Source organism: Sceloporus undulatus, chromosome 6 (assembly GCF_019175285.1).
Source record: "Sceloporus undulatus isolate JIND9_A2432 ecotype Alabama chromosome 6, SceUnd_v1.1, whole genome shotgun sequence".
Taxonomy (NCBI): domain Eukaryota; kingdom Metazoa; phylum Chordata; class Lepidosauria; order Squamata; family Phrynosomatidae; genus Sceloporus; species Sceloporus undulatus.
Window position 1 is genome coordinate 66,374,457 of NC_056527.1, and position 26,059 is coordinate 66,400,515.

Consider the following 26,059-nt stretch of genomic DNA (forward strand, 5'->3'; position numbering starts at 1 on the left):
TGTATTAGATCTGATCCTAACCAACAGGGATTGTTAATGGGGGGAAGTGGTGACGTGACCATGCTGTCTTGGAATTTGTTATACAGCGGGAAGCAGAAGCCAAATATAGCCAGATACACATTCTAGACTTTAAGAAAGCTGAATTCTGTAAACGTAGGGAATTACTAGCTATAATTCCATGGACAAGGATAATGAAAGAGAAGGGAGATCAGAATGGATGGGAGTTTCTTAAAAGTGAGATACTAAAGGCACAAACTAAAACTGTTCCAATAAGAAAAAAAATAGGAGATGTGTAAAAAAAACTAGAATGATTAACTAAGGAACTTTGACCTGAGCTAAGTGTTTAAAAAATATGTACAAGAAGTGGAAAAATGGGGAAAGCACCAAAGAGGAATTCAAGCATATAGCCAGTATATGTAAGTGGGAGGTAAGAAAAGCTAACGCACAGAACGATCTTAAGCTTGCCAGACAGATTAAAAACAATAAAAGGGCTTTTTTAAAGTTATGTATGCAGCAAAAGGAAGAACAACGGATAGGATCGCTGCGTGGAGAAGATGGCTGAGTACCAAGAGAGAAAAGGCAGAACTACTCAACACCTTCTTTGCTTCAGTTTTCTCTATAAAGGAAAATAGTGCACAACCTGAGGAGCGAGGATCAGGTGGTGTTGTGTAGGAAATGCAGCACAGAATAGGTAGAAAAGTAGTACAGGAATACCTCGCTACTCCAAATGAAATCGTCTCCAGGGCCAGATGAGAGGTAATTTCAGAACCACTGACAATAATCTTTGAGAATTCTTGAAGAACAGGAGAAATCCCCACAGATTGGAAGAGGGCAAATGTTGTTCCCCATCTTCAAAAATGGAATAAAAGAGGACCTAAATAATTATTGCCCAGTCAGCCTGACATCGATATCCAGAAAATTTCTAGAGCAGATAATTAAACAGACAGTTTGTAGTTACTTACAAAACAATGCTGTCATCACTAAGAGTCAGCATGAGTTTCTCAAAAACAGGTCATGTCAGACTAAATTTATCCTTTTTATCCTATAGAGTCACAGGCTCGATAAAGGAAGGGAATACTGTGGATGTAGCATATCTTGAATTTAGTAAGGCTTTTGACAAAGTTCCCCATTATATTATTGCAAAGAAGCTAGTAAAATGTGGCCTAGACAGTGCTACTGTTAAATGGATTTGTAATTGGCAGAGTGTCTGACCCCAAAGGCTACTCTTCATCCTGGAGAGAGGTGACTAGTGGAGTACCGCAGGAATCAGTACTGTACCCTGTGCTATTCAACATCTTTATCAATGAATTGGAATTTGCAGATGATACCAACCTTGGAAGGTTGCTAATTCCCCAGAGGACAGATTAAAATTCATCATTTTAATTTTGACAGATTAGAGGGCTGGGCTAAAGATAATTAAGATGAACTTCAATAGGGAGAAATGTAAGGTCATACACCTAGGGAGAAAAAATGAAATGCACAGATATAGGCTGGAAGACACCTGGCTAGACAATAAGGGATCTAGGAGTCTTAATAGACCACAAGCTGAACATGAGCCAGCGGTGTGATGTGACAGCCTAGAAAGCCAATGCAATTGTTGGTTGCATCAATAGGAGTATAGTGTCTAGTTCAAGGGAAGTGATAGTACTACTGTATTTTGCTTTGGTTAGGCCTCACCTAGAATATTGTGTCCAGTTCTGGGCACCTCAGTTCAAGAAGAATGTTGACAAACTGGAATGTGTCCAGAGAAGGGCAACCAAAATGGTGAATGGTCTGGAAGCTATGATGTATGAGGAGCAGCTTAGGGAGCTAGGGATGTTTAGCCTGATGAAAAGGAGGTTAAAGTTGGACCCAAAGGCCCCTGTGGTCTCTTCCAATTCTGTGATTCTGTGTCTTCTTCTAGTATATTTTGTTTAAATTGAAGAGCCAGGCTAATCTGCTGGATTATCAAGCGGAATGCTCTTGGTCACATTCTTTACTCAGGTAGTTTTCTCCTCACTAGTATTATTATTTTCACTGTCATTGTATTACAGTCCTTCTTTGTTGACCACAACAGCCGTGCTACCACTTTCATTGATCCCAGGATCCCACTTCAGAATGGCCGCCTGCCCAATCATTTAACTCACAGACAGCACCTTCAGCGTCTTCGTAGTTACAGTGCTGGAGAGGTATGTTTTTCTGCTCTACCTAATTAATTAAGGTAACTGAATAAATAGTTAAACAGTTGGTCCTCCTTCTACATGGATTTTTTTATCCATGGATTCAAGCATCCACGGCTTCAAAGTGTTCAAAAAAAGTATAAATTCCAAATAGCAAACCTTGATTTTTCATTTTATATAAGGGACACCATTTTACTATTTAATGGGACTTGAGCATCCACTGATTTTGTTATCCATGGGGAGTCCTGGAACCAAACCCCAGCGGATAACAAAGGACCATTGTAATCATGACACAGCCATTTGTTCATATTTATCTTATATGCTTTATAATTGGGAGTAAGTGGTTTGACATTCTGATGAGGAATGCAATGCCTTACTACCATATTAGGTACATATAGTGAGGCACATGGAAGTGAGGCACAGAAATAAACTACTTTTGAGGGAGCTAGAACAGGAAAACATCACAATCCTCCTTCTTCTACATAGGACAGGGCAGTGAGGGTGGCAGGCAGTATGTCTGGTGATGTGACCAGCTAAAGCAAGCTCAGCATCATCCATCTCCTTCATCCCTTCTCCATCAGTCCTGATGGATGAAAGAGTAACTCCCAATTTCTATTTGGAAGTTGCTCATTTTAGTTTCCCTTGTGGAACGAGGGAAAAACCTGAGGGGGGTTTGATTTGGAGACGCGAGCCTTAATTCCTATAACCATTGTTACTTTCAAGAGCTATCGTCTCTGTGTTTGAGATTTGGTCTGCAATCTTACAGTAAAGATTTTCACATTGGGCTGTTGCTCATACTTCAGTCTTGATCATTCCTATAAATCTATTCAGACACAGCAGGAATAATTCCTATGAGATTTATATAATTGTACCTAAAACATAAAGAAGCAGAGGAATCAAAAGCAGGCAATTTTATTTTATTTTATTTTGTTAGCACAAAAGTACACAGCAGGTTTATGTTTTCCGTAACCAGGCAACACTTAATTAACACCTTTCATTAGTTATGCTACTTCTTGTTTAACACATGTATTGGTATATGGGCTGGTTCCTCATTACCTATGCACTGCTTATATATTCTTGTTTTCAGAGGTGACTTGTAGGTCACATTTAGCTGCTGGCTTTTTTTCCCCTTCTAATTTATAGCCAATTAAGAAGAACTGGCAGTTGGCTGTAGTGTTTAAATTAAATTGGCACTTGCCTGAAACTTTGGGTTCAAGTTCCTAGAATAGGTGCATTTTCTCACTGGAGTAATACTTAAGCACTTCTATTTTTAATTAACCTTTCCCCCAGCTCATTACAAACAAGGAATGGCCCTGATCCAATGGCACATTTACACAGCTATTGAAATTGCAAAATGGAATCTTTTTCAGGAAGAATAACTTGTAGATCAGGCAATGAGAAGAATGAGTTGTGGGCATGTGAAAATGACACTAAATCCAATCCACCCAGGTTTCCTTCCAGAAAGGCACTAGATGAGATTACGGCTATATGAAGAGCCCTACATGCACACAGTCCCATCCACTAGAAAGAAACCGTATGTCTAGCCTCTCCCTCTGACCCTTCATAACCCAGCTAGAAACTCACACATATTCCCTCTATATGTATTAGAGTAAGTACTTGTTAAAATATTCAAATCCAGTTTTAAAACTGTGGCCAGTAATCATTGCACACTTTGCACCTCTACTCTCACAACTAGGTATTAATATTTTTTTAAAAAGAATAACAACTTTGCATTAGTCAATGTTTTTCTAGAGTGCCTTTTTCTGGTTCTTTTAAAGAAAATGTTGCTAATCTCTTTGAAAACATTTTTCGTTTTAAGGTGTGCTTCAACTATCAAGCATCTCTGTGTCCAAACTGTTGTATAAACATATGTATTTTACAAACAAATACTATTGGATAAAATAAACGTTTATTATTATTACTAAGAACCCAATTACAAATGGTTCCTTTTATTTCTAGGCATCAGATGTCTCTCGCAACAGAGGAGTTTCTCTGTTGACCCGACCAGGGAACAGCTTGGTAACAGCAATTCGAAATCAGCACCATCATGAATCTTTGCCTCTGGGTATGTATTTCAATAAGCCTATCAGTAAGTAAACATTTCTTGCTATAAGATGAAGGCATCTTCATAATTTCCAATGTTTACTTGTTTGAACTACTGATATTTTTTCATCACATCATAGTCACGTTTCTAAGGAGCCTCTCGATCCTCAGGGGTGGGGAGAGTATCTCAGGGGTAGAGGGTTGCAAGGAGAAAGCAGTGGTCATGCAAAGGATTGAGCACCCATCCACCCTGCTGCTATTCTGTTGCAGATCACACCCCGTTCCCATTTTATTGCCATCCCTCAGCTGTAGTGCAAGTTCACAGGTATGTGTTTGTGGCTGAGGTCCAAAACACACTGCAAAAATAATCTACTTTGACCCTGCTTTAACTGCCCTAGCTCAGTGCTAGGAAATCCTGGGAACTGAAGTTTATTGTGGCACCAGAGCTCTCTGAGAAAGCTAAATGTCTCACAAAACTGCAGTTCCCAGAATTCCCTATCACTAAGCCAGGGTAGTTAAAGGGGTCTCAGACTGGATTATTTCTAAATAAAATACAACACATTTTAAAAATATAATATAGATGTTAAAAATAATATAAACATGTGAAATAGTAGCAGTCTGCAAATACTGTGGATTGCTAGGGGGGAAAAATAAATGGGTTGTACAGCAAATTAGGCCTGAACTCTCCCTTGAAGTCAAAATAACTAAACTGAGGCTGATGTAGTTTGGCTGCATCATGATAAGATATGACTCACTAAAAAAGACAATAATGCTTGGTAAAGTAGAGGAAAAGAGGAAGAGCGCATACAAGACGGATAAGACCCAATAAGGGAAAGCTTCAGTCTGCAAGACCTGATCGGGGCTCTTGTTGATAGAGTGGCTTGAGGTCTCTCATTCCTAGGATCGCCATGGGGCAGAACAGACCGGCGGCTTCTGGATTGGGGCCGTGGGGACCGGTTACCACAGCCCCAACCTGCCTTTTTGCTGCCCCCCCCCCAAAAACGCCAAAAGATGCTACTCCTTTTTGCGTTGGCAAAAAGCTGGCTTTTTCTGCCCTGCCATGGCTTGAAGGTGCTCCAGCGGCGTGCAGTGTCTAAAGGCCACACTGCCAGAACGCCCAGAAACCAGCTGCTGTGTGGGCAGCCTGGCAGCATGAAGCTGGCTTCTGGGCATCATGGGAGCATGCGTCGTGCATACGCCATGCCCCCAAGCTGGCTAAGAGCCAGCTTTTCATGCCTGTCTGTACTGGTTTCTTTAAATGCAACTAGAAAAAATGTTACACCAAGAAAGGGTTCATTGCAACTCATTCGGTGACTTCTGAAATATTGTTTTGATGCATCCGCATTTCCGGGGGGGGGGGGGGGAGGGTAGGAGCAACTCATTGTAAGTAACTTTGAACTGTTATTTCGAAGCTCTGCCTACAAAATAATCATAGACTGAGGAGGAAGAAAAGCCTCTATTTATTGACAGAAAACAAGATGCACAAGATCATTTGCACAGAAATAGAGGTGTGGATATTTAGGGGTATTCTACTATGACTTATTCCTTGAGTGCATAAGGCAGTGATTGCATTTGTACAAAATGGTAAATCAACATATTGCCAAAACCTATGTGAATAGCATTCCGGTTTACACAGCCCATTCTGTCCTGCTATATTGTCCCTGATAGTGTGAGCAGCTATGCAAGCCAGAAATAGTTTGCTTAGCATATTATCTGTATACGGGATCCTGGCTTATCTAAATACAGTGGATCCTTCCCATTCATAGGGGTTCAGCTGGGTGGCGGGCAATGGATATGAAAAATATCAATGGTCATGCCCCATGCTATTTAATGGGTGGTGATGTGCATGCATCCATGTCAGCATGTCTGTTTACATACACTGTAATATGGGACATGGCAATCTGATGTGGCAGGCCCACTGTAAATCCAAATAAGCCATGATTTGTAAGTTAAGAACAATTCCTAATTCATGATCCTGGCTTAAATGAAACAACATGTCAGGATCCCTGATTCAAATAACACACTAAGCAAATACCTTCTGTTTTATTTAGCTGACCAAAGAGCCAAATGGTAATGAATGGGCTGTATGCGGTGGCATGAACCCTGTTTAAAGTAAGCTAAGATTGTGCAGAACCCTGGCTTTTTCTGTGCAAATACAGCCAGTGACCATGGTATTACAGTGTTCAATGTAATCTATATGACTGTATACAATATCATGCTTTGTGGCATTCTAGTTAGTACAGAATCTGTTATAGTATTCTTCCTTTCTTGCTAAACTAGATTTAAATACTTACATAGTGCTGCCAAGATTTTCAGTGTGCTTTGTAGTTTTAAAATATTTAAAATCTACAAAACAGTAAAACTGTCTCATGCTGAGACTTGTTTGTTTCTCTTATTCACCCTTGCATTCCAGCATATAATGACAAAATCGTTGCATTTCTACGCCAGCCCAACATTTTTGAAATGCTGCAGGAGCGTCAGCCAAGTCTGGCAAGAAACCATGCACTCAGGTACTGCATCTTGTAGCCAACTAATTTCATACTTCTGGTGGAAGAGAAATGGGATAGCCCATAGGTCAATGGTAGCTTTGCATGCAGAGGGTCACAGGTTAATTCTTGGATGTAATAGAGAGGGGATTGCTATGATTGCTAATTACCCAAAATATTTTTTAAAACTTTGAATTACTTCAGACAGAAGAAAAACATTATGAACTGAACACCAGTGTGTGATATATATTTGTAGCAGCATAATAACCTCCAGTCATTAATACTCTATTGAACATCTTGACTTTGCTGGATGAATATAGCTTCTCTGTTATTGAACAATGCTCACAACTCACCAAGCCAAATGCAGTCAACCAACCAATTGTTTTGCTGGTGCCAGATGTTTGGCACATGAAGATGCACTTAGTTCCTATAACTTCAGTCCTAGGAAGGCAGCAAAAACATCCCATATTTATTAAGCCTTGAGCTTCTCTGGCAGATTTTGAAGGAAATTATCATTAATAAAGAACATTTATTTGTACACATTCTGCTGTCATCTATTTATTTAAAGTATTTTATTTATTTTAAGCCAATGTGGTGTAGTGGTTTGAATGTTGGCTACAGAAAGTATTCCTGTAAGTGTAACTTAAAATCCTTAGATCTCATCCTACTGTCTGGGATAGCAGAGAAGAAACCTGCCCCCTTCTCTGTTTAACAGACCCTGAGGTTTTTTAAGAGTGCAAACTTGTCAAGCGTCAGATTTCACTTCACCAAGCTGAACAAGTCCAGCTCCTTCAACATTTCCTCATATGCCTTGTTCTCCATACCTCTTATCATCCTTGTTGCCTTTCTCTGAATCTGTTCCAACATGTCTACACTTTTCTTAGCACCTAGAACTGAACACAGTACTCCAGATGAGGTCTCCTTCTCTGGACATCTTCAGAGAAGATGAAAAGAAGATCTGTGGCAATGTGGTATTAAGACTATCTGGATATGCCCAGTGTAGAATATAGTGGGACTGTTACTTCCCTTGACTTGGAAACAGACTAAAATAGCATTTGTCTTCTTTGCAGCAGCATCATAGTGCTGGCTCATATCCAATTTTTGATCAACAATAACCCCAAGACACTTTTCACTTGTACAACATATCCCCCATCCTATACCTGTACATTTGGTTATTGTGCCCTAACTGTTGATGTCTCTTGTTGGATTTAATTTTATTAATTTCTGCCCAATTTTCTAAGATTTCTCAAAAATGATGACAAGTGGTACAGAAAATACACCAGCATGTTCCTTCAGTAATTTGGCATGCGGTTTGTCTGGACCTGCAGATTTGAACTCATTAGGTGATTTCTGACTAATTTCCTATCAATCTTGATTTGCAACCCAGATTCCTTGTCAAGGTCTCCTCTGCTGCCTGGGAGCAAGTAGTTCTCTTTTGGGGGGAAAGGTGAAGCAAAATAGGTATTGAGTAGTTCTAATCTGTTAGCATTTTACCATCCTTATCACTGTCCCACTGTCTCTTTGATCAATCTTTTGCTTCAAATGTATCCGGGGGGGGGGGGGACCTTTTGGCGCTCCTTTCTTGCCTAGCTAGTCTCAGCTTATTCTGAGCTTTAGCCTTCCTTATGCTATCATGCAAGTTTGAGATACACATCTGTACTCCTCCTTGGTGATTTGTCCTTCCTCCTTTTTCTTTTTGCTTCCTCCCTGGGTTTACTGTGAAGCCAGACTGGCTTTTTTCAAATGTTTCCTATTTTTCTTCTTCCATGGGATTGATGTGATTGTGCTTTTTGCAACTACTAGCATTACATTATTACTACCTCATAAAGTACCAACTACTTTGATTGCAGTAACTAACTCCTCCCTATTGGCTATGTTCAAGTCCAGGATCACTGATCCCCTTGTTCCTTCCTCTATCTTTTGAAAAAGGAAATTGTATTTGTTAGGTTCTGAACACTCACCTTTGCTGAGTGTCTTTTTCCATTAGCATGCTTATGCTATCCATGGGATGCTATCCAGTAATTCCCTGAACTTTTTGAATCAGCTTTCCTAAATTCCATGATCTGTGTTTGACCATATTGTTCTTTGCCCTGTTCCATAATTGTTAATTCTAACATAAGGTACCAACTACTTCTATTCCAGGGACCAACTCCTCCTTATTGGTTAGGATCAAGTCCAGGATTGCTAATCACCTCGTTCATTCCTCTACCTTTTGAAATAGGAAATTATCTACAGAACACACCAGGAATTTGTTGGAGAGCCTGTGTTTAGCAGAGTTCCTCTCTCTGCAGATATCAAGGCAATTGAAGTCCCCCATAACTACTTACTTTTTCATCCTGGAGATTTCTGAGATTTGCCTTGTTCCTCCTCTCTGTATTCTCACATCTTCCCCCCCCCCTCCTCCCCCGGCAACCTCTTGTTGCTGACTTACTGACTTCTTGGGAGTATATAGACAAGTTCTTAATTTTAAGGGAGGAGAAAATTCAGAAGAAATATAAATCTGCTAAGGAAGATGTAGAAGGATGAGAATGAAGTTATTATTATTATTATTATTATTAAATACTGGAAGGAATATCTACTGTATTTGTGTGGTTTTTCACAGCCTCTTTTTACATTAGTTCCCTATCTCATCTGAGCTTTTCTTCAAACCTCTTTCTCCTTCACCTACTTCTTCCTTAACATTCTTCTTCCCATTGTCTACTCTATACTCTTTCCGAACCCTTTGTTCTTTAATTTTTCCACCTCTCAGGATCTTTCCCCAATCTTCATTCTGCCTCACAATGTTATCCTGCCTACCCCAAGAACACGCAAGGTACCTTGGACAACCTGACAACTTTCCCTTCTCTCATATAATCTCAACTGTAGGCAATCTGACAGTTTTATTCCCTAACCACTTACACTAAACCACATCTACCAATTGTTGCAAGCAAATTTTCCACAAAAAGTTGGATACAATATAAGTTCAGTGTCTGGTTCAAGACATTGGTTTAACTTTAAAAAGACAGTTTACATTTCAGCACTAGCAATTTTGTACTGACATGCTGAAGAGAAACTGAACTGGTACAGAAGAAAGAAAATATATATGTGATTTTCCATAGTAACACTGCAATTTTTTTCTGTGCTGCTAACCTTCTAGGGAGAAAATCCACTACATCCGGACAGAGGGTACACATGGTCTTGAAAAGTTGTCCTGTGATGCAGATTTAGTAATACTACTGAGGTAATAACATCGATGATGATTTTTAGTCCCATGCCTGAGCCCTTTCTTTCAAAAGCCACTACACAAACAAGTCATACTCTTAAAGCAGAAGAATGTCTGTGCATTTATCAGGCATAGTTTATATGGTATAAAATTAATACTATAATTATTGAGTTCCTCATAAAGAGAGACATGGAAAGTAGACCAAAATGTGAATATGCTTTTAAAATCTAGGTCTTCCTTAGATGAAATGAACATGTCAAAAGAATCTTAGTACTTTATGGTCAATGAAAGTCATAATAATATCGTATAATGGATCTTTTCTGATATAAAAAGACCTCTTTTGTCCAGTGTTTCTATAAAGAGGTGAAGCAGCCTGGAACACATTCATGCCCAATTCTCAGGAAATGACATAGAGCAGGGAAGCTAGGACCAGGGAAATCCATATCAGCTCTTTGACAATATAGGGGAGAGGGCTCTGACCAAGGGTGATAGCAGACCTGACTGAGGAAAATAGCATAACTTCTGCTCTTTCTTGCTGAGGTCATTCTTTCTATTTCTCTTTGGAAGTAGCATGAGTGCTCAGGCTGGAGAGACATAAAACATCTCTGTAATAGATTCTGTGTATGCAGATACATCCTTCTCAGGGCATATATTATGTGCAATTCATTATTATGTTTCAGGATTACATTGAACAGTGTTTATTTTTCTCTCTCTTTGTCAGCCTTTTTGAAGAAGATGTTATGTCCTACATACCCCTTCAAGCCGCTTTCCATCCTGGTTACAGCTTTTCCCCTCGCTGTTCACCTTGTTCATCACCTCAGAATTCTCCAGGTAAAATACTAGAAATTAATAACCAATAGAGCCCATACAGACAGGCCAAAATAAAGCTACTTAAAGTCATTTGGAGATATGCTGTTTAAATGACATACACATCTTAAGAGGCCAGAAGCTGCACCAAAGCTGTTCTCTGTTCCTTAGGACTGGAGCGTGGCTTTGGCACGACTTCTGGCCTCTTAGGACACATGCATCATTTAAATAGCATACCTCCAGAGTGACCTGAAGCAGCTTTATTTTCCCTGTCTGTATAGGCTTCAATAGTCAGATTGTTGCTTTCTGCTTTTAAAAAATGTTATTTTTGATTGAAGTGGGGAAGACTTAGGGAGGGGAAACGACTTCGTCTTCTTTCTCAAGTGGCTGAATTTCTCTTTGAATAATAATTCAGCATTATCAACTAATCAGTTATAAATTAATTTCCTGTAGAACATAGGGTCAGCTTTGGTTAGTACTGGGATGGGAGACCACCAAAGAACACCAAGTGCTGTAGGCTATATTTCAGAGGAATGAACTGGCAAAACCACCTCTGTGTATTCCTTGCCTAAGGAAATCCTTATGGAATTCATGGAGTTGTCAAAAGTCAGCACACAACTTGAAGGCACATACAGACTTGCAAGCTGCCCCTCAGGAATGGAAATGAGATTCTTGTGTTATTTAATAATAATAATATGTTTTATTTATATACCGCTATTCCAAAGATCATAGCGGTGGACAGCAAGTAAGCTAATTTGCCCCCAACAGTCTGGGTACTCATTTTAGCGACCTCGGAAGGATGCAAGCCTGAGTCGAGCTTGGGCCCTTTTGCTGGTCTTGAACTCGCAACCATGTGGCTTTGAGTGAATGGCTGCAGTACAGGCATGTAACCACTGCGCCACCAGGGCTCAATTTAGATTGGCAATTCTACCTAGTCGTATGAAGGGGCATTATGGACGAGAAACAGTGGGCCCCTCTGCTGTCTTATCTTCCAGCATTCCATCAACTGTGGAACAGGGAGAGAAGTACTTGCTCAGAATCTTTATTTGTATGTCTCTTTATATGTAGAAATCACACCTCAATTCAGTGACACTACTAGGGTTGGTGTCACCTGGTTTGCGTGCTTGTAAAGGGCTGGAAGGGGAGGAGGGGGAGGACTGCCCTACCTCCCTTACTCCCTCCCCTGCTGCCTCACTCACCTATCATCCCCCCAGTCACCTACTTGCCACCCAGCCAGTCCTGGAAGGACTGCTGGGCAGCAGCAGTAAACTACTCTGCCTTCCCTCCCCTGCCATGCTGCCTCACTCATCCAGCCAGATGCCCACTCAACCCTCAACTCCCTTAGCTGAGATGCCATGGCAGCAGAAAGGTCAAAATGGGCATGTACTTACCTCTTCTTCTTCTCCACTCCCTTGGCAGAGAGAGCCACAGCAGCTGAGAAGAAGGGGAGAGTGCCAGTAACTGCAGTGATTTGCAGCTGCTGTCCAGCAGCTGGTGGCTGGGGAAGGGAGGCAATGACAGTAGGAAGGGAAGGAGTCCATGATGCTGTCCTTGGTAGGGGCTGCCAGGTGGCAGCAGGGGGAGGGCCTGAGCAGATGTCACCCTTGTCAAGTGTCCCAATCACCATCACCCCGTGACAGCCCTGCTCCAGCACCTGTTTTATATACCAACTGGGCAAATAGATTAGCAATAAATACAGCTATCCCCATCATATCTACCATATTCAATCCAAAAAAATCCAAAGAACACTTTTTAAAATGAATTTCTGAAAGGAGCAGTGAGAATTCTTCAGATCGTTTGGGTTACTGACTAGTTGAAATTTTGCAGTAGAGGCCATTGTGAATGATTCTCAAAATTCATCAGGCTTTGAATATTAAAATTGTGTGGAAAATGGGAAGCCCACACCAGTTTTCCACATTGGGGCCAAAATGCCTGCTTTTGTATGTCACAGAAAAATCTTAAAAAAACAAAAGAAGTTTTGCAAAATTCTGCTTGCACAAGGCATATTTCTTCCTGTTTTCCAAAACAGAATATCTGCAGTTTGCCATTCTGTATCTGAAAGTGAACCTTCTCCAGTACTCACTTTTTTACCCACTATCAGGGCATATTTGGTCATTTTCCACCTTATGGAGACTGTTCTTGCCAAATATGACTTCCCTTTTTTTCAACATTTCGTCTAATTGAGGTGATGAAATGGGATTCTGTACCTCCTTCTTTTCCTTTGCTTTAAAGTATGTGCAAGAAAAAGCAAAATGTGCTATATTCTTAACAAAAATTTCTGAAATGCTGAATAAATGGGATGCATGTTAAAGTAAATGTCACAGATAACAACATCCTATCATGACACAAAATCCTATCACAAGTATACATTATAGATTCCTATATATTATTATTTACCATTATTTATTTATGACAAACTCAAGAGGAAATAATTGTTTTTTTCTGTGTGTGTATTTCTGAAACTCTTGGATAAATTTTGAAAACCTACCATAATTAAGATCAAATAAGGCATCAATTGGGAAAGGTCTGCTCTCTCCAAAACTTTAGAGAGAAATGGAAGGGGAGACACAAGATGATACTTAACACAAAGTGATGGATCCAGGAAGAATTTCTTTAATCAAGGGCACATGACAGCATACTTAAAGCAGCCTGGAAAAATACTCTATGAAAAGGAGCAGTTCACCATGTGGGTTATATAAGGCAGAAAGAAAGATAGAAAGACTGAATAAAGAAAAGAAGGAAAAGGGTTGGTAGGGCAGGAATTAGAGGAAAAGGGCAACACAGTGATGATAGTAAAGATAGGAAATTTTTTAGCCTGCAGAAGAAGAGCCCTCCCTCCAGTCCATCTGCCTTGGTCCAGGCTTCAGAGGGAGAGAATAACCACTGGACCTCATCCCCTTTCCCACCATGGTTCGCTTCTCCTTTTGTGTCGTGTTTTTTAGATTGTTAGCCTGAGGGCAGGGAACCATCTAATTAAAAATAATAATTGTAAGCCGCTCTGATAAAATAAAAAACACTGTTTGTATAAAACTATCAAAGCCCATTTTGAGCTCTGTCTTCCACTTTTTCTTCTTAGGCCTTCAGCGTGCCAGTGCAAGAGCACCCTCTCCCTACAGAAGAGATTTTGAAGCCAAGCTCCGCAATTTTTACAGAAAACTAGAAGCCAAAGGATATGGCCAAGGTCCAGGTAAAATTAAGTGAGTATTTATTGTTTCTCCCAGTCTGTTATTTACCATGTTTCTACTATTCCTATCCTGAGAGAAAATAACTGTGTGATTATCATAAATGATGAAAAAAGGAACTGTTGGGGAATGTTTACAGTACAAAGGGCAGAACAGGGTTGGACACCTTCCAGAGGACTGGAGGCTGCACATGCCTCCCCCAGGTTATAGGAGGGCTGCCCTCAACACCCCCATTGGGGGGGGCTCCCACCCTCTAGGCAGTGTGTAGAGAAAAAGTTCACCAAATTTTAGCACCAAAGCTGTTCTGGCCATTTCTATTTTTTTAAATATGTATTTAAAAAAATACCCATTGACCTAAATAAGCTCATGGGGCAACAAAAATGTAGCAGAATTGCCTCTGGTGCCCCTAGTGTCTCCTTCCTTAACCAGGATTCTTTAAGGCATTAGGATTCCACAAGAGGTCACTAGGGGTTAAGTATAAAATTATGATTAAAAAAAATTATTTTTAGCTCTAGATATCATAATGTTTATGCAGAGTTCCCCTGAGATCTGAAAATTAAGGATTTCAAGGGTTCCTCCAGGGTAAAAGGGTTAGGAATGGCTGCCCTAGAGAGTGCAGAAAGGTTTTTTTTAAATAATTTTAAATAATGAGGAGTGTTGGGACCACGCTGGAGTCTGAACTGAAGGATACATATGCAGCAGACAGCATGCATTTCCCCCATCCCTAATGTAGAGAGAAATAAAGGAGTGGTAGGTGTGGAAACAGCACAGTGTAAATGGTGATCTTTGATCATTGATAATGTGTGGACATAGGAATAGAGGGAAATATGCCCTTTATGAAACAAACAGAGAACCAGTAGATTTCTTCCAACAGTAGATTGTTGAACAAACCTGTCAGTACTTGTTAAAATTCTTGTAGCCCAGTTCTTTAATGAGTAAAGTTTAAGATTTCATTTCAAGGGCATCCACAAAGACAGAGCAATATAGATTATTGTCTAGTGCAGTAATCTGACCAAGCTATTTCTAGAGCATGATTCACTTCACTTCCTCCACCCCAAGGTGCTAAGCAATGTTTTCAATATTAAAAACATATCTATAACTCTCTGAGGGGAAACACTATTGGAAACAGCAGCTGGGAGTAGGACAGGGAATGGTGGCATAGAAGGAACCCTAAATGCACCCAGATCCATTTCTTTACTAAATCTCCCCCTCCCAATTTCCTTATCTCTAAAAATGTAGTACCTGTATGGTTTAGTTGTGCTGGCTACACCATCTACTGGTTTTCAAGTAGCCATTTAGGTACCCACTAGTAATGAAGACAAAGACCTCCCATCAAGTTTTTTTTTCCATTTGTCCAGCAAAATTGTGTTTCTTTCCATGAATATGAATATGAATATTTTGAGATGTGACCTTGGTGATTTTCTTCTGTTATAGTTATAGTATACATTCCAAGCAATTTGGCAGTTGGCTTGCCTCTCCATACCCTTTTGCAGGAGACAGTCAGCTGTATACAGTGCCTTTAGCATATTCTTTTCAGGCATCTTCTGGACAAACAGATGATTCAAAGTTCAGGTTGGCTTCAATCCAAAATCACTTTTATTATGGAAATGGTTCTAAAAACCCAGCAATTTAATCCAGACCAGTACTATGAACAGAAAGTTATACCAGGAGAATTCCTGTTAACAATTAACAAGCAATTCCTCCTTGCTAAGAAGGAACATGAGGGGAACCCCACATTATTAGTCTGGTTAGAGTAGAACCACTAAATCAGTGAGATTTACCTAAATGACTGTTCAGTAGTTGTTTCAATGGTTCTACTGTAGTTGAGACAAACTAACAGAAGTCTGGCCTTCAATTGACATAAGCTTTCATGGACTGCAGCCAACTTCATCTGATAGGTTTCTAATATTTTTCTCCAGTCCACAAAACCTTTGTCCATTTTAATACATCTTTCAAAAACATTTAAGCATTTAAACATAGTATACATAGTATACAAACAGGGTTTACAATCTGAGAAGAGCTTCAACCTGGTATGAAACTTTGACATCTCAAATACCCTTTGTCCTTTCCTTCACCATGGACTTTTTCACACGGAGGAATGCATCACCATCCCGAAAGAAAAAGAAAGTGGGGCCAATGCGAAAATGCACAAAATTATGTAGTAGCTCATGACACGCACAGACAAACACAACATCCATCCGAAAGAGAAAGCAGTGCAAATGCAAATGAAATCATCACATGAGTACATCGGCTTCTTCGCTGCAAAATTACATGTTTGGGCATGCGCAAGGAGGAGAAGAAACTTTTCAGTGACCTGAAAAAACAATCATTCAGCAGCAGACTCCTGGGAATGAACATCATTTATCTTGCTCAGAAGGAACTTCTCTAGGTATTTCAGTTCATTGGCGTTAGTGATCTCTCTGAGGAACAGCGCTCACCACTTTTCTGGGCTGTTTTGGCTTTGCTGATTTTAATGGTGCGGTTCCTCTTGGTTTTGCTGGATTCTTTGGCCTGCTGTTCCTCCACCTGGGGCCAGTTTAGAAGCTCAGAGGGAACTTCAGCTGTCCTCTGTGTCACTGTTGCCTCCATCAGCATCACACAAGAGAATAATGGGAAGGTGTCACTGTCCTCTGACATGTCAGACTACTCCTTCAGGTTCTTCTTGTCTGGCTTCTTCCCCAGGAGTCTCCGCAAGGGACTCTTGAAGGTTGGATTGGAATCCCCCTGCTGGCTGGGCACTGACATGAAGCTGGTTGCTTCGAGGGTGGGAAAAGGCTTCCCAAACGTTTGTGGTGATGTCAGCTGTTTTTTGTTTTTGTTTTTGCTTGTTTTTTTGTTGTTGTTATTCCTGTCATCCTCCCTTGCCTCTGGAAACTGCTGACTGGTGGAGGAAGAACAGGTTACCCAGGGGATGTCATATAAGGAAGATGCTGTCTCTGCTTTCCTCTCGGCCAGGGAGTACAGGAATGAAAATCGCAACAAAGGATAATGGGAATTGTCGTTTGTTTTTGACAGGGGAAATCCCATACCCGAACTAGAGATGCATATGATACGAACGCAAATTCAAATTGACTACAAATTTGCAGTAGAAAAGGATTTATAAATTCGATCGTTTTCCGAATGCAGCTATTTCTGAGATGGCTCGTGATTGCGTTTTGATAGCCTTTCCTTTGCATTTCACGTCGTTTGATATTCTCTTGTGAAATTACATGAAATACCATGGATGACCCCGGATTGACATTCATTTAACCTTCCAATTTTCCCCGTGTGATAAAGTCCCATGTGAAGAAAATAATACACGAAGTGGCTTTGAATGTCATACATCCCTAAGCAAACGGCTTGTGCTCAGAAAGAATGGGAACTTTAGATTATTTGGCCAGCAAAACATCATGTTCAAAAATAGCATTCCTCTTTCCGATATGTTGGGTATATGAGGGAATGCGAGGCTGTGCACTCATAAAGAGTTCCCCATTTGCTTATTATTCATAATTATTCTATGAAAACTAAAACCTTCCTCCATGAAAGTAGCAGCAATAGCTTAAACTACTTTTCAGCAAAGCAAATAATCCTTCTCCTAAACACAGTACAGTGGTTTTGATGGTTTTTATTTTGACTGGGTACTTTTTTGAACTATATTAACATGTATAGAAACATTTTAAAACATACTGAACACCATTGCCATTGCCTTATTTATAATAGGTGGACAAATGTAGTTGTTTGTAATGTGCAGTCACATTGAAAAATAAGGTATTAAAGACATTGAAAGATTATTATCAGTTTCCACTATATATACTAACATCAACCTTCAGTAACCAACATAGTTTGAAAGCTTTGGTCATAACCAGGTTTTCTAGAAGGCCATGCCAGAATGTTTTAGTTGCTAACATGATCGCTTCTGGTCTTCAGTATGCTACTATTTTGTTAGATACTAGAGTTGTTTTACAGTGTTTGTGTTTTATAAAATGCAAAATAAACTACCTTTTGTGATGTTTTAAAATGGTTATTAAGCTACTTTGGGAGGGTGATGATGTAGCATCATTTGGAAGGGAGTTCAGGAAAGAGTGAGGAAATGGCTCCTGGGAGACTGCAGCTACCACTGTGGTACTGGTGGCAGTGAAAATGGAAGCTAATGAAAAAAGTGAGTCCCTTTTGCTTTTTATTTTACCCAAGAATTCAAGCCAAGAGTTATTTCAGTATTTGACCTGGTCTCTGACTTGGTCCACTGCTTCTCAAACTTGTGTGCCCTTGGTTTGTGTTATTGATTTAATTAACTTTGATCTATTAATACATGAAAAAGAGCAAATGGCTTCAAATCGGTTTCCACCATTGCTTCAGCAGTATTACATGTTTTCATTTGGAATAGGGTAGGAAACATATTGTTGCCTTGTAGCTGCTATCAACTTACAGGATAACCATGGTGAAGGATGCTGGGAATTCAACAATACATGGAGCGTCATGGATTTTGCATCTCTAAATTAGAACTTACTTGTTCCTATTTATTCTTGATATAAGGCAATAATGGTCTGTTGTCTGCACTACCCATTTTCATACTTGGTTTTCATTCCCCTGTCTGACTACAGGTTGATAATAAGGCGGGATCACCTTCTAGAAGGCACTTTCAATCAGGTGATGGCCTACTCACGAAAGGAGCTCCAAAGAAATAAACTCTATGTCACATTCGTTGGAGAAGAAGGGTGGGTAGCCATAATCATATACTGTGAATTCTGAACCCTTCAGTTTATTAATACATTGTAAAGCCAGAGGTTGCCAGAGATGACAGGTTAACATTTCCAGGTTCACTGACATTTGCTTAGTTTTATAAGACATACTTTCCTTCTCTTCACATAATTAATATTAAAAAAAAATACTTACCTGTTAAGGTTGTTTTGCAGTAGTACATTTGTGGACTTCCAGATGTTGTGTACTGCAACTCAGCTGCTTTACATAACATTGCCAATGATAAGGACTGATGGGAGTTGCAGTCCAACAGCTTTTGGAAGACCACATGCTCCCCATAAATGTTTGGAGGTGGCAGTTGCCTGTGACATAAAGTGTGTATGACTAGTAAAAAGCATTATTTTTATGTGTTTACAGCTTGGATTACAGTGGTCCATCCAGAGAATTCTTCTTCCTTCTATCTCAGGAGCTCTTCAATCCATACTATGGCCTATTTGAGTATTCTGCCAATGACACATACACTGTACAGATTAGCCCCATGTCAGCATTTGTAGAAAACCACCTGGAATGGTAAGTTTCTTAATTAGGGACTATATGTAATAGCACTTTTAATTTTAAAATCCAACTTAATACATGTAAAGATACCACTTTCATTGACTGGACACAGATTTTATATAAGGTAGCATGTAAATTTCATCTATATTGAAACAGAGTGTGAGATTCTCTTGTGATAATTCATGTTGTGATTTACTGTTGTGGAAGAGGGTGTGGCAAACTGAGTGTGTACTGGGTATGTACTGAGTTTGTGGCAGTATATATCATTTGTGTCTGGTATGTTGTGTCAAAAATGGATTGCCATTAAGACCTGCTGAATACAGACTAGGAGTCCCCTACAATTCATGTTCTCAAGAGTCCCGGGAGACCTGGGAGACAGAGAGGACGAGAAAATGCAGAAAATGAGGGCCTTGAATAGTATAGTTAAATTTGTTTAAACTGCCATGCATTTTAGTTCAGTTAGCTCAGCTATGTACAATAGATGATGAGAACCAAAGCAAATAATATTAGAGTGCTGACTGATAAAATCATAAAAAATTCAATTATTATTTTTAATTGGTCTAGTGCTCACATGCACAAAACTGAAGTGAATGGAAGAAAGAAATATCCCTTTACAGTCTGGTTTATAGCCTGGTTGAAATCCCCTATCTCCCTTAGTACAAATTCATTAATTTAGTCACAGTAAATTAAATACTATTGATCTTTGTTCCATTATATGTTCATATCACAAATCATTCCATGGTACCCAGAGTGTATGTTCGATTTGCCTGTGAGAGTAAGAAGCAGAGAGTCAAAAAAATGTATTCAGGTGAAATGTGTACTGTGGTTTATAGATTTATAGGTAGGACCATCTTATTTGTACGAGGAGAAGACTCTTTTGTTATAAGATGTATGATACGGGTTGTAGACATCAGTGATTGTTTATATCTAAGGGGCTGTGTCTGTTCTTAATGGAAGTCTGAGAATACTAGTGAATGTCTATCAGAAAAAAAATCACTGAGGGACTTATTATCTTAACGTATTATCATCTCAATTCACTAGTGTGCAAATACACTCCCAGCATGCATTATCAAAGCATTTCTCCAACATTCTGTATTGGAAATCTGTATAGTTAACTAGACCAGGGTTTCACAAGCTATCTGATGTAGGTGACTGGCAATATTTTTTTCCCAGTGTGCCAAGGACTAGTGACATTTTTTGTTTTGTTATTACTCTGTGTTTGTTTCTTTCCTGGAAGCTTTCCAGAAATTAACAGTAGATGGTTTGGGGACCAGCACTAGTATGCAGACCACCATTTTGAATAACACTGAATTAGACCAGTAATTCTGTATACCAAAAAAATAATGTTGCAGCTCTTGAGAGAAGGTACCAGCAAATCATAAAATTCCTAATTTAATATTATAATATCAAGAGGAGAATTAGTTCCAAGATACTGCAAGATCCAAAAATGGAAATCTAAAATGATACAACAACAAATCTATAACTAAGCTTGCAGATAGTTTTTTCATATTTGGATCTTGCGGCATCTTGGGATTATTATTATTATTATTATCTTTTATCCCACCTTTCTACCAATATAGGGACTCAAGGCAGCAAACAGCAGACTACTATTATTATACATGGGGTCAATAAAATGTCACTTGACTGTCTTTATTTGATAGCTTTGATCAGAAGGACTCATTGGGATTTCCAAGTGTAGATAGAACACTATCCTATGGTTTATCTTCCTTCTACCTATGATATAAATAATTTTAATCATTTTATTCCATTTTCTGTGAAGAATGCAAAGTGTGCTCCTTTCTTCTCTTGCTCTGTCTGATGAAAGAAAGTTCATTAGTAGACTGGATACCAAGTTGTTACTTAAAGACACATATGGTGCATCACGCATGTTTTATAAAAGAACACAAATTTATCAATTTATCTCAGTATTGTTGACAGCTCTGTAAAATGAGGAAAGTCCCATAACAATGTCCCTGTCCCATTCCAGTATGATAAAATTGCTGTAGAGATCCAGCATTGTTTATTGATTTAAGTATTGGACTAGGACTCTGGGAGACCAGGGTTCAGATCCCTGCTCGGGCATGGAAACCCAATGGGTGACTTTGGGCAAGTTATAGACTCTCAGCTTCAGAGGAAGCAAAAGACAACCCCCTTCTGAACAAATCTTACCAAGAAAACCCTGTGATAAGTTTGCTCTTAGAGTCACCATAATTCAGTAATGTTTCAAAGTTACACAACAACAAAATTGCTGTATGTATGCATAATGTGACAACCACTTTTCCCGATATTTTGGGCTCCTATTCTGGCAGCTCCAGAGTTTATAGCAGAACATTTTGTGATTCTGTGAAATGCTTTCCTTAGAAAACCCTAAGTTATGCTCTGACATCTCCGGGTATGCTAGGATCAGGCAGCAGTGATGGAAGAGTTCTTAGCCCAGTACTTCCTAAATCTTTTGCAGGCTACCTCCCCCTTTCCCCTAGGGTGATAACCTTGTATGCCCCCCAAAGCCTATTTCTTGGTATTAGATCTACTGTTTATGCAGCAGACACAGCTCACCACTGCCTCTTCCTCCACCTCAGCCTCTCTCAAGAGCAAATGTAGTGGACTCTCCTTATCCAATTATTCCAGCATCCCCGGATGGCAAGCCTCCTGCTAACTGGGAGAAAATAAATCAACCAATCACACTGTGCCTAGTAATTATTAGTAATGGCAGTGTGTGCGTGATGCCATTAGGGAATGCATTTGCAGTCGTGCCCATGGGAGGGACATGAGGGAGGACCATCAGGCAGCCCCCAGGCCAGCTAGGTAGTGACCTGCTTCCCTGAGAAAAACTTTGCTGGCCAGTGGGAGCAAGTGCCAGCCAGGAAGGGTGTGGGATGCCTGCGGTGCCTTCAGTGGAGGCCATGCTGCTGCTATGGGACTCCCAGCTGACCTGGTTGTGGGGCCACTTCCCTCCCATGTCTCTCATGGAATGAGTGCCATCTGCCTTGGCACCCCCCAGCTCTGCCCACTGCCCTACCAGCTGCTCTGTGCCCCCTTCTGCTTCCTGGGCACCTCTTGCCTGGCTGGTAGGAGCACGGTGGGTGTCACCTGCTGGTTCTTGTCCTCCTCCCATGGGCACAACCGCAAATGCAATTCCAATGGTCATGCAGTTGTTCCCAATGGCAGCACAGCTACATGCATGTGCCACCATTGGGGACAACGCAGACTTGAGTATCCACACATTTTGGTATCCATGGGGGCGTGGAGGAATGGATCCCCTGTCGATACCGAGGGCTGACTCTACAGCAGCAGTGGTGACCTATGCCTGCTTCTTCCTCTCATCCACACCAGGCTTTACAGCAAAAGGAACTCCAGCTGCTCCGTTACTGCTCCCAGGGTGATAGGGTGCAAATGGAACAGTGTCCAAGGCTGGCATAGGTGAGAGACCTTGCCAATGATGGGCATGTAGTCTGGTGGAGATTTTAGGACTGGGGAGGGAAAAAAATTCAACACCCTTTCTGAGAACTTTTAAAGAACTGGTCTTGGAGGAACCCAGCAGGTAAGAAAGATTCTGAGAAAAATCACACAGAAAAGACCCAGTGTTCATGCATACCCACAAAGGTGTTCCTGGAACATAGAAGGGAATACTTCTATGTCAAATAAGGTTGAGATGAAATGTTAACGCTGTCTGGACTGAAGAACTGGAAAATGCACATTCTTTTCAACTCAACTCCTGTAACTAGTTTATGTAACAGCTTAGTAAAAAGTTTGGTAATAGCTTACTTTTTGCCTTGTTCTTTCTGTAAAAAATAAAAGCATTCAAGTTCCAGAGTCAATAGATCAAAGTGCTGAAGTCTGTGCAAACTGAGTGGAAACAGAGACATAATGACTGGAAAGTATTTTGCTTTTATGGAAAGGCTGAGAATTAACACCTTTTCTGTAATGTTCCAATGCATGAACAATGCAGCTTTTTTTTTAAACTATTTCATTCAGCATTAAAGATTAAATACAGTGAGCCCGCTCCACATGCGGGCTCACTATAGACAGCTCACTATAGGTGGCTTACGCTGAAGCTGATCACCAAAAGGGGAATGGCGTGTGCCCCCGCGGCACACACGCACGGCCGCAATGTGAGCACAAGCCCCATTATATCCAATGGGGCTCGAGCATACATGCTTGTTGCCTTATGCGGGGGTGGGTCTGGAACAGATCTCCGGCATAAGGCAAGGGCCCACTGTATTCATAATGGTTCTGCTACAAAAAATATTTGAAAGGGAAAGACAGCTCAAAGCAACATGAGAAGCATCCTCCCCAGATGAAGTAGGTGTGTTGCAGTATTATTTTTGATAAAAAATGAGGTCTCCCCTATATCCACATCTAAACAGTCATATCCTGAATCAGAATAAACTGAATTGAAGGAACTTGTTGTATAGCTTGTAAAGTAATTTAATAAATGAAAGCAAGCCGCAAATATTGACCATCAGTAGCAATTGTTCCTTCAAAATATATAGGTTGAGCCTCCCTTATCCAAAATGCTTGGGAACAGAAATGTTTCATATTTTGGACTTTTTTTAAAAAAAAATTAAGACCACTATTTGCATATACATATACATAGTGAATGAGGAATGCAGAGAAAGGGGGTTAGTCACACATCCAGCACTTGCTGAGGTTTTCTTCAAGGAGTGAAGTCGAAGGCTTTCATGGCTGGCATCCATAGTTAAAGCATATTCCATAGGTAAAGCAATGGAAGGTTGAGAGAGATCAATGTATAAAATAATGTTGGGGTTCACCTTCCCCAGTACTGATGCTCCAGTCTAATTCAGCAGCCCTCATAGTCATTTTTTAAATGGTGTGTGTGTGAAGACAGAGCAATCTAGTCATAGATCTCTCAAGTCAGGTCTGATAGGGCCCTAAAATAAAGATCTGGAAATATCCAGGTCTATCATGCATTGTGCTTTGCCCCATTGCTCATACGAGAGTGATTAGGAGAAAGGCGAATACAATACATTTTCCACCCAGCACCTGCAGAAATCCCTACCACTTCAACAGCATCCCCATTTGCCAGCAATGTTTTTGCTGTTGTTAGGGTGCCATATTTCAATCCCTTATTTCTGAGCATTTAATTTGCATATTATGCAATATGCAAGCTTTATAGTTATGCATATTATCAGTTTGCATTCTGATTATGCAAATTCAACACATTAATCATTGCACATTTTCTACCATTATATTTCAACCACAGTACCAGTACCAAGCTAACAGCTCTTTTTAAATTCTTTTTCCCCAGTTTGTGTGCAGAGAAGGAGACTTCCAAGCAGACCCAGAGAGTAAAGGCCCGGTACAGACCGCCACTTTACGGCAGCCTGGGGCTGAAATTAGGACTGGGGAGCACGGAGCGTTTGCACGCTCTGCACTCCCCCAACGCCATTTTTGGTGTGCGTGTGTCCACACGCCACACATGCTGATGACATATCTTGTGCACCACGTCCAAACGGGGCAGGGGACAAAAGACATCACCACGCCACTCCAGGGTGCTAATGGTGCCTTGGCAGTGGCATGGAAAGGTGCAGCTTTTCACAGCTCCTTTTTGGGGTGGATCAATCCAAGATTTTCCAGGTTTTCCAGGACAAATAGGAAACCTAGCTGCTGTGCAAGAAAGCAGCTGGCAGGGTTTCTGCATGGCTCTCTGCTCTGCAGGATCTGTTCCATGCCATATTCTGAGATGGCAATGTTTCCTCAAATATAATAACTTTCAAAGCTACTCAGAGAAAGAAGCCTTTGCTGCCATTGCACTGAAATAGTGGCTGAGCAGCTGCCACTTTATCCACAATATCTTGCTTTGAGGAAGGGCGCTGCAATCTTGGGGGTTGGAGATGGCTTTGCAAAGCTTGAGACTGCCTTTCCTGCTGGTGCAAATGCAGTGACATAGGAGTAGGGGGTAGATGAAGAATGAGGTGGTCCTTCACAAGAAATTATGGTTCTTTTGTGAAAATATATTTGTAAAAAAAAAACACTTTGTGTTAAAAATGCAAAGTTTTTGCACTAACAATTTTTTCAGCAAAATGTTTCTAAATGGAAGAAAAACTCTGAAAACTGTGCTTGTAATCTCATCAGTGGGGGGAAAACTCTTGAAATCCTTTATTTATATGGCAGGAATATAAAATACCTGCATCTTTATATCTCTATACAGCACCTACCTTTTTCTGAATTCGAAAATAAAACTGGTAAGGATAGTTAATGCAAGATGAGCCGTTCAAGAGCAAATGGAGAGAAAGAGGATAACAGCCTCCATCTTCTCAGCGCATTTCTCTCTTGGCGACGTGACAGTATAAGGAACTTGTATATTTGTGTAGCTATAGCAGCAGTTGGGGACCCTTAACCATTGAGGCCCTGGAACATTTGCTCCATTTACACTGCTGATTTTCCTTGCCCACACAGCTGTGATGCTGTTAAAGAACTCTTTAACTTCATCAGTGCTAAATACTTCAACTAAACCCTTAAGTGTCTCCACTAATCACCACCATTTGCATGAAGTGGCTAAAGAGAAAACTCAGTAGAGCATTTGTAAAAAGGAGGAAGGGAGTGGGGGAAGCAATGTGGCAGCACTTTAAAGGCTAATTGGTTTTTATTTTAGCATAGCTTTTTGGTGGATATAAAGGCCTGTTACAGACTGCCAAAATAAAGCTGCTTCGGGTCTCTTTGGAGGTATGCTGTTTAAATGATGCATGCATCCTAAGAATCCGGAAGCTGCACCAAAGCTGCACTCCAGTGCTTAGGAATGGAGTGTGGCTTTGGCGCGACCTCCAGACTCATAGGACCCATGCATCATTTAAATAGCATACCTCCAAAGAGACCCGAAGCAGCTTTATTTTGGCAGTCTGTAACAGGCCAAAGCCATTTCTTTGGTTGCAGTACCAAGTGATATTAAGGCCTTGGGTATAAAGCTTATTTATACATTTATGTGAA

At 40.4% G+C, this 26,059-nt stretch overlaps 1 protein-coding gene across 1 annotated transcript in view; it reads left to right on the forward strand.

The window, feature by feature from the left end:
- HECW1 (HECT, C2 and WW domain containing E3 ubiquitin protein ligase 1) overlaps positions 1-26,059 on the forward strand; it is a 249,198-nt gene that overhangs the window by 200,705 nt on the left and 22,434 nt on the right. The window contains exons 15-22 of the mRNA XM_042473588.1: positions 2,034-2,168; positions 4,119-4,248; positions 6,616-6,712; positions 9,825-9,908; positions 10,612-10,721; positions 13,774-13,894; positions 18,460-18,573; positions 18,974-19,126. Coding sequence (XP_042329522.1) covers positions 2,034-2,168; positions 4,119-4,248; positions 6,616-6,712; positions 9,825-9,908; positions 10,612-10,721; positions 13,774-13,894; positions 18,460-18,573; positions 18,974-19,126 — 944 coding nt within the window. The remainder of the gene's footprint in view (positions 1-2,033; positions 2,169-4,118; positions 4,249-6,615; positions 6,713-9,824; positions 9,909-10,611; positions 10,722-13,773; positions 13,895-18,459; positions 18,574-18,973; positions 19,127-26,059) is intronic.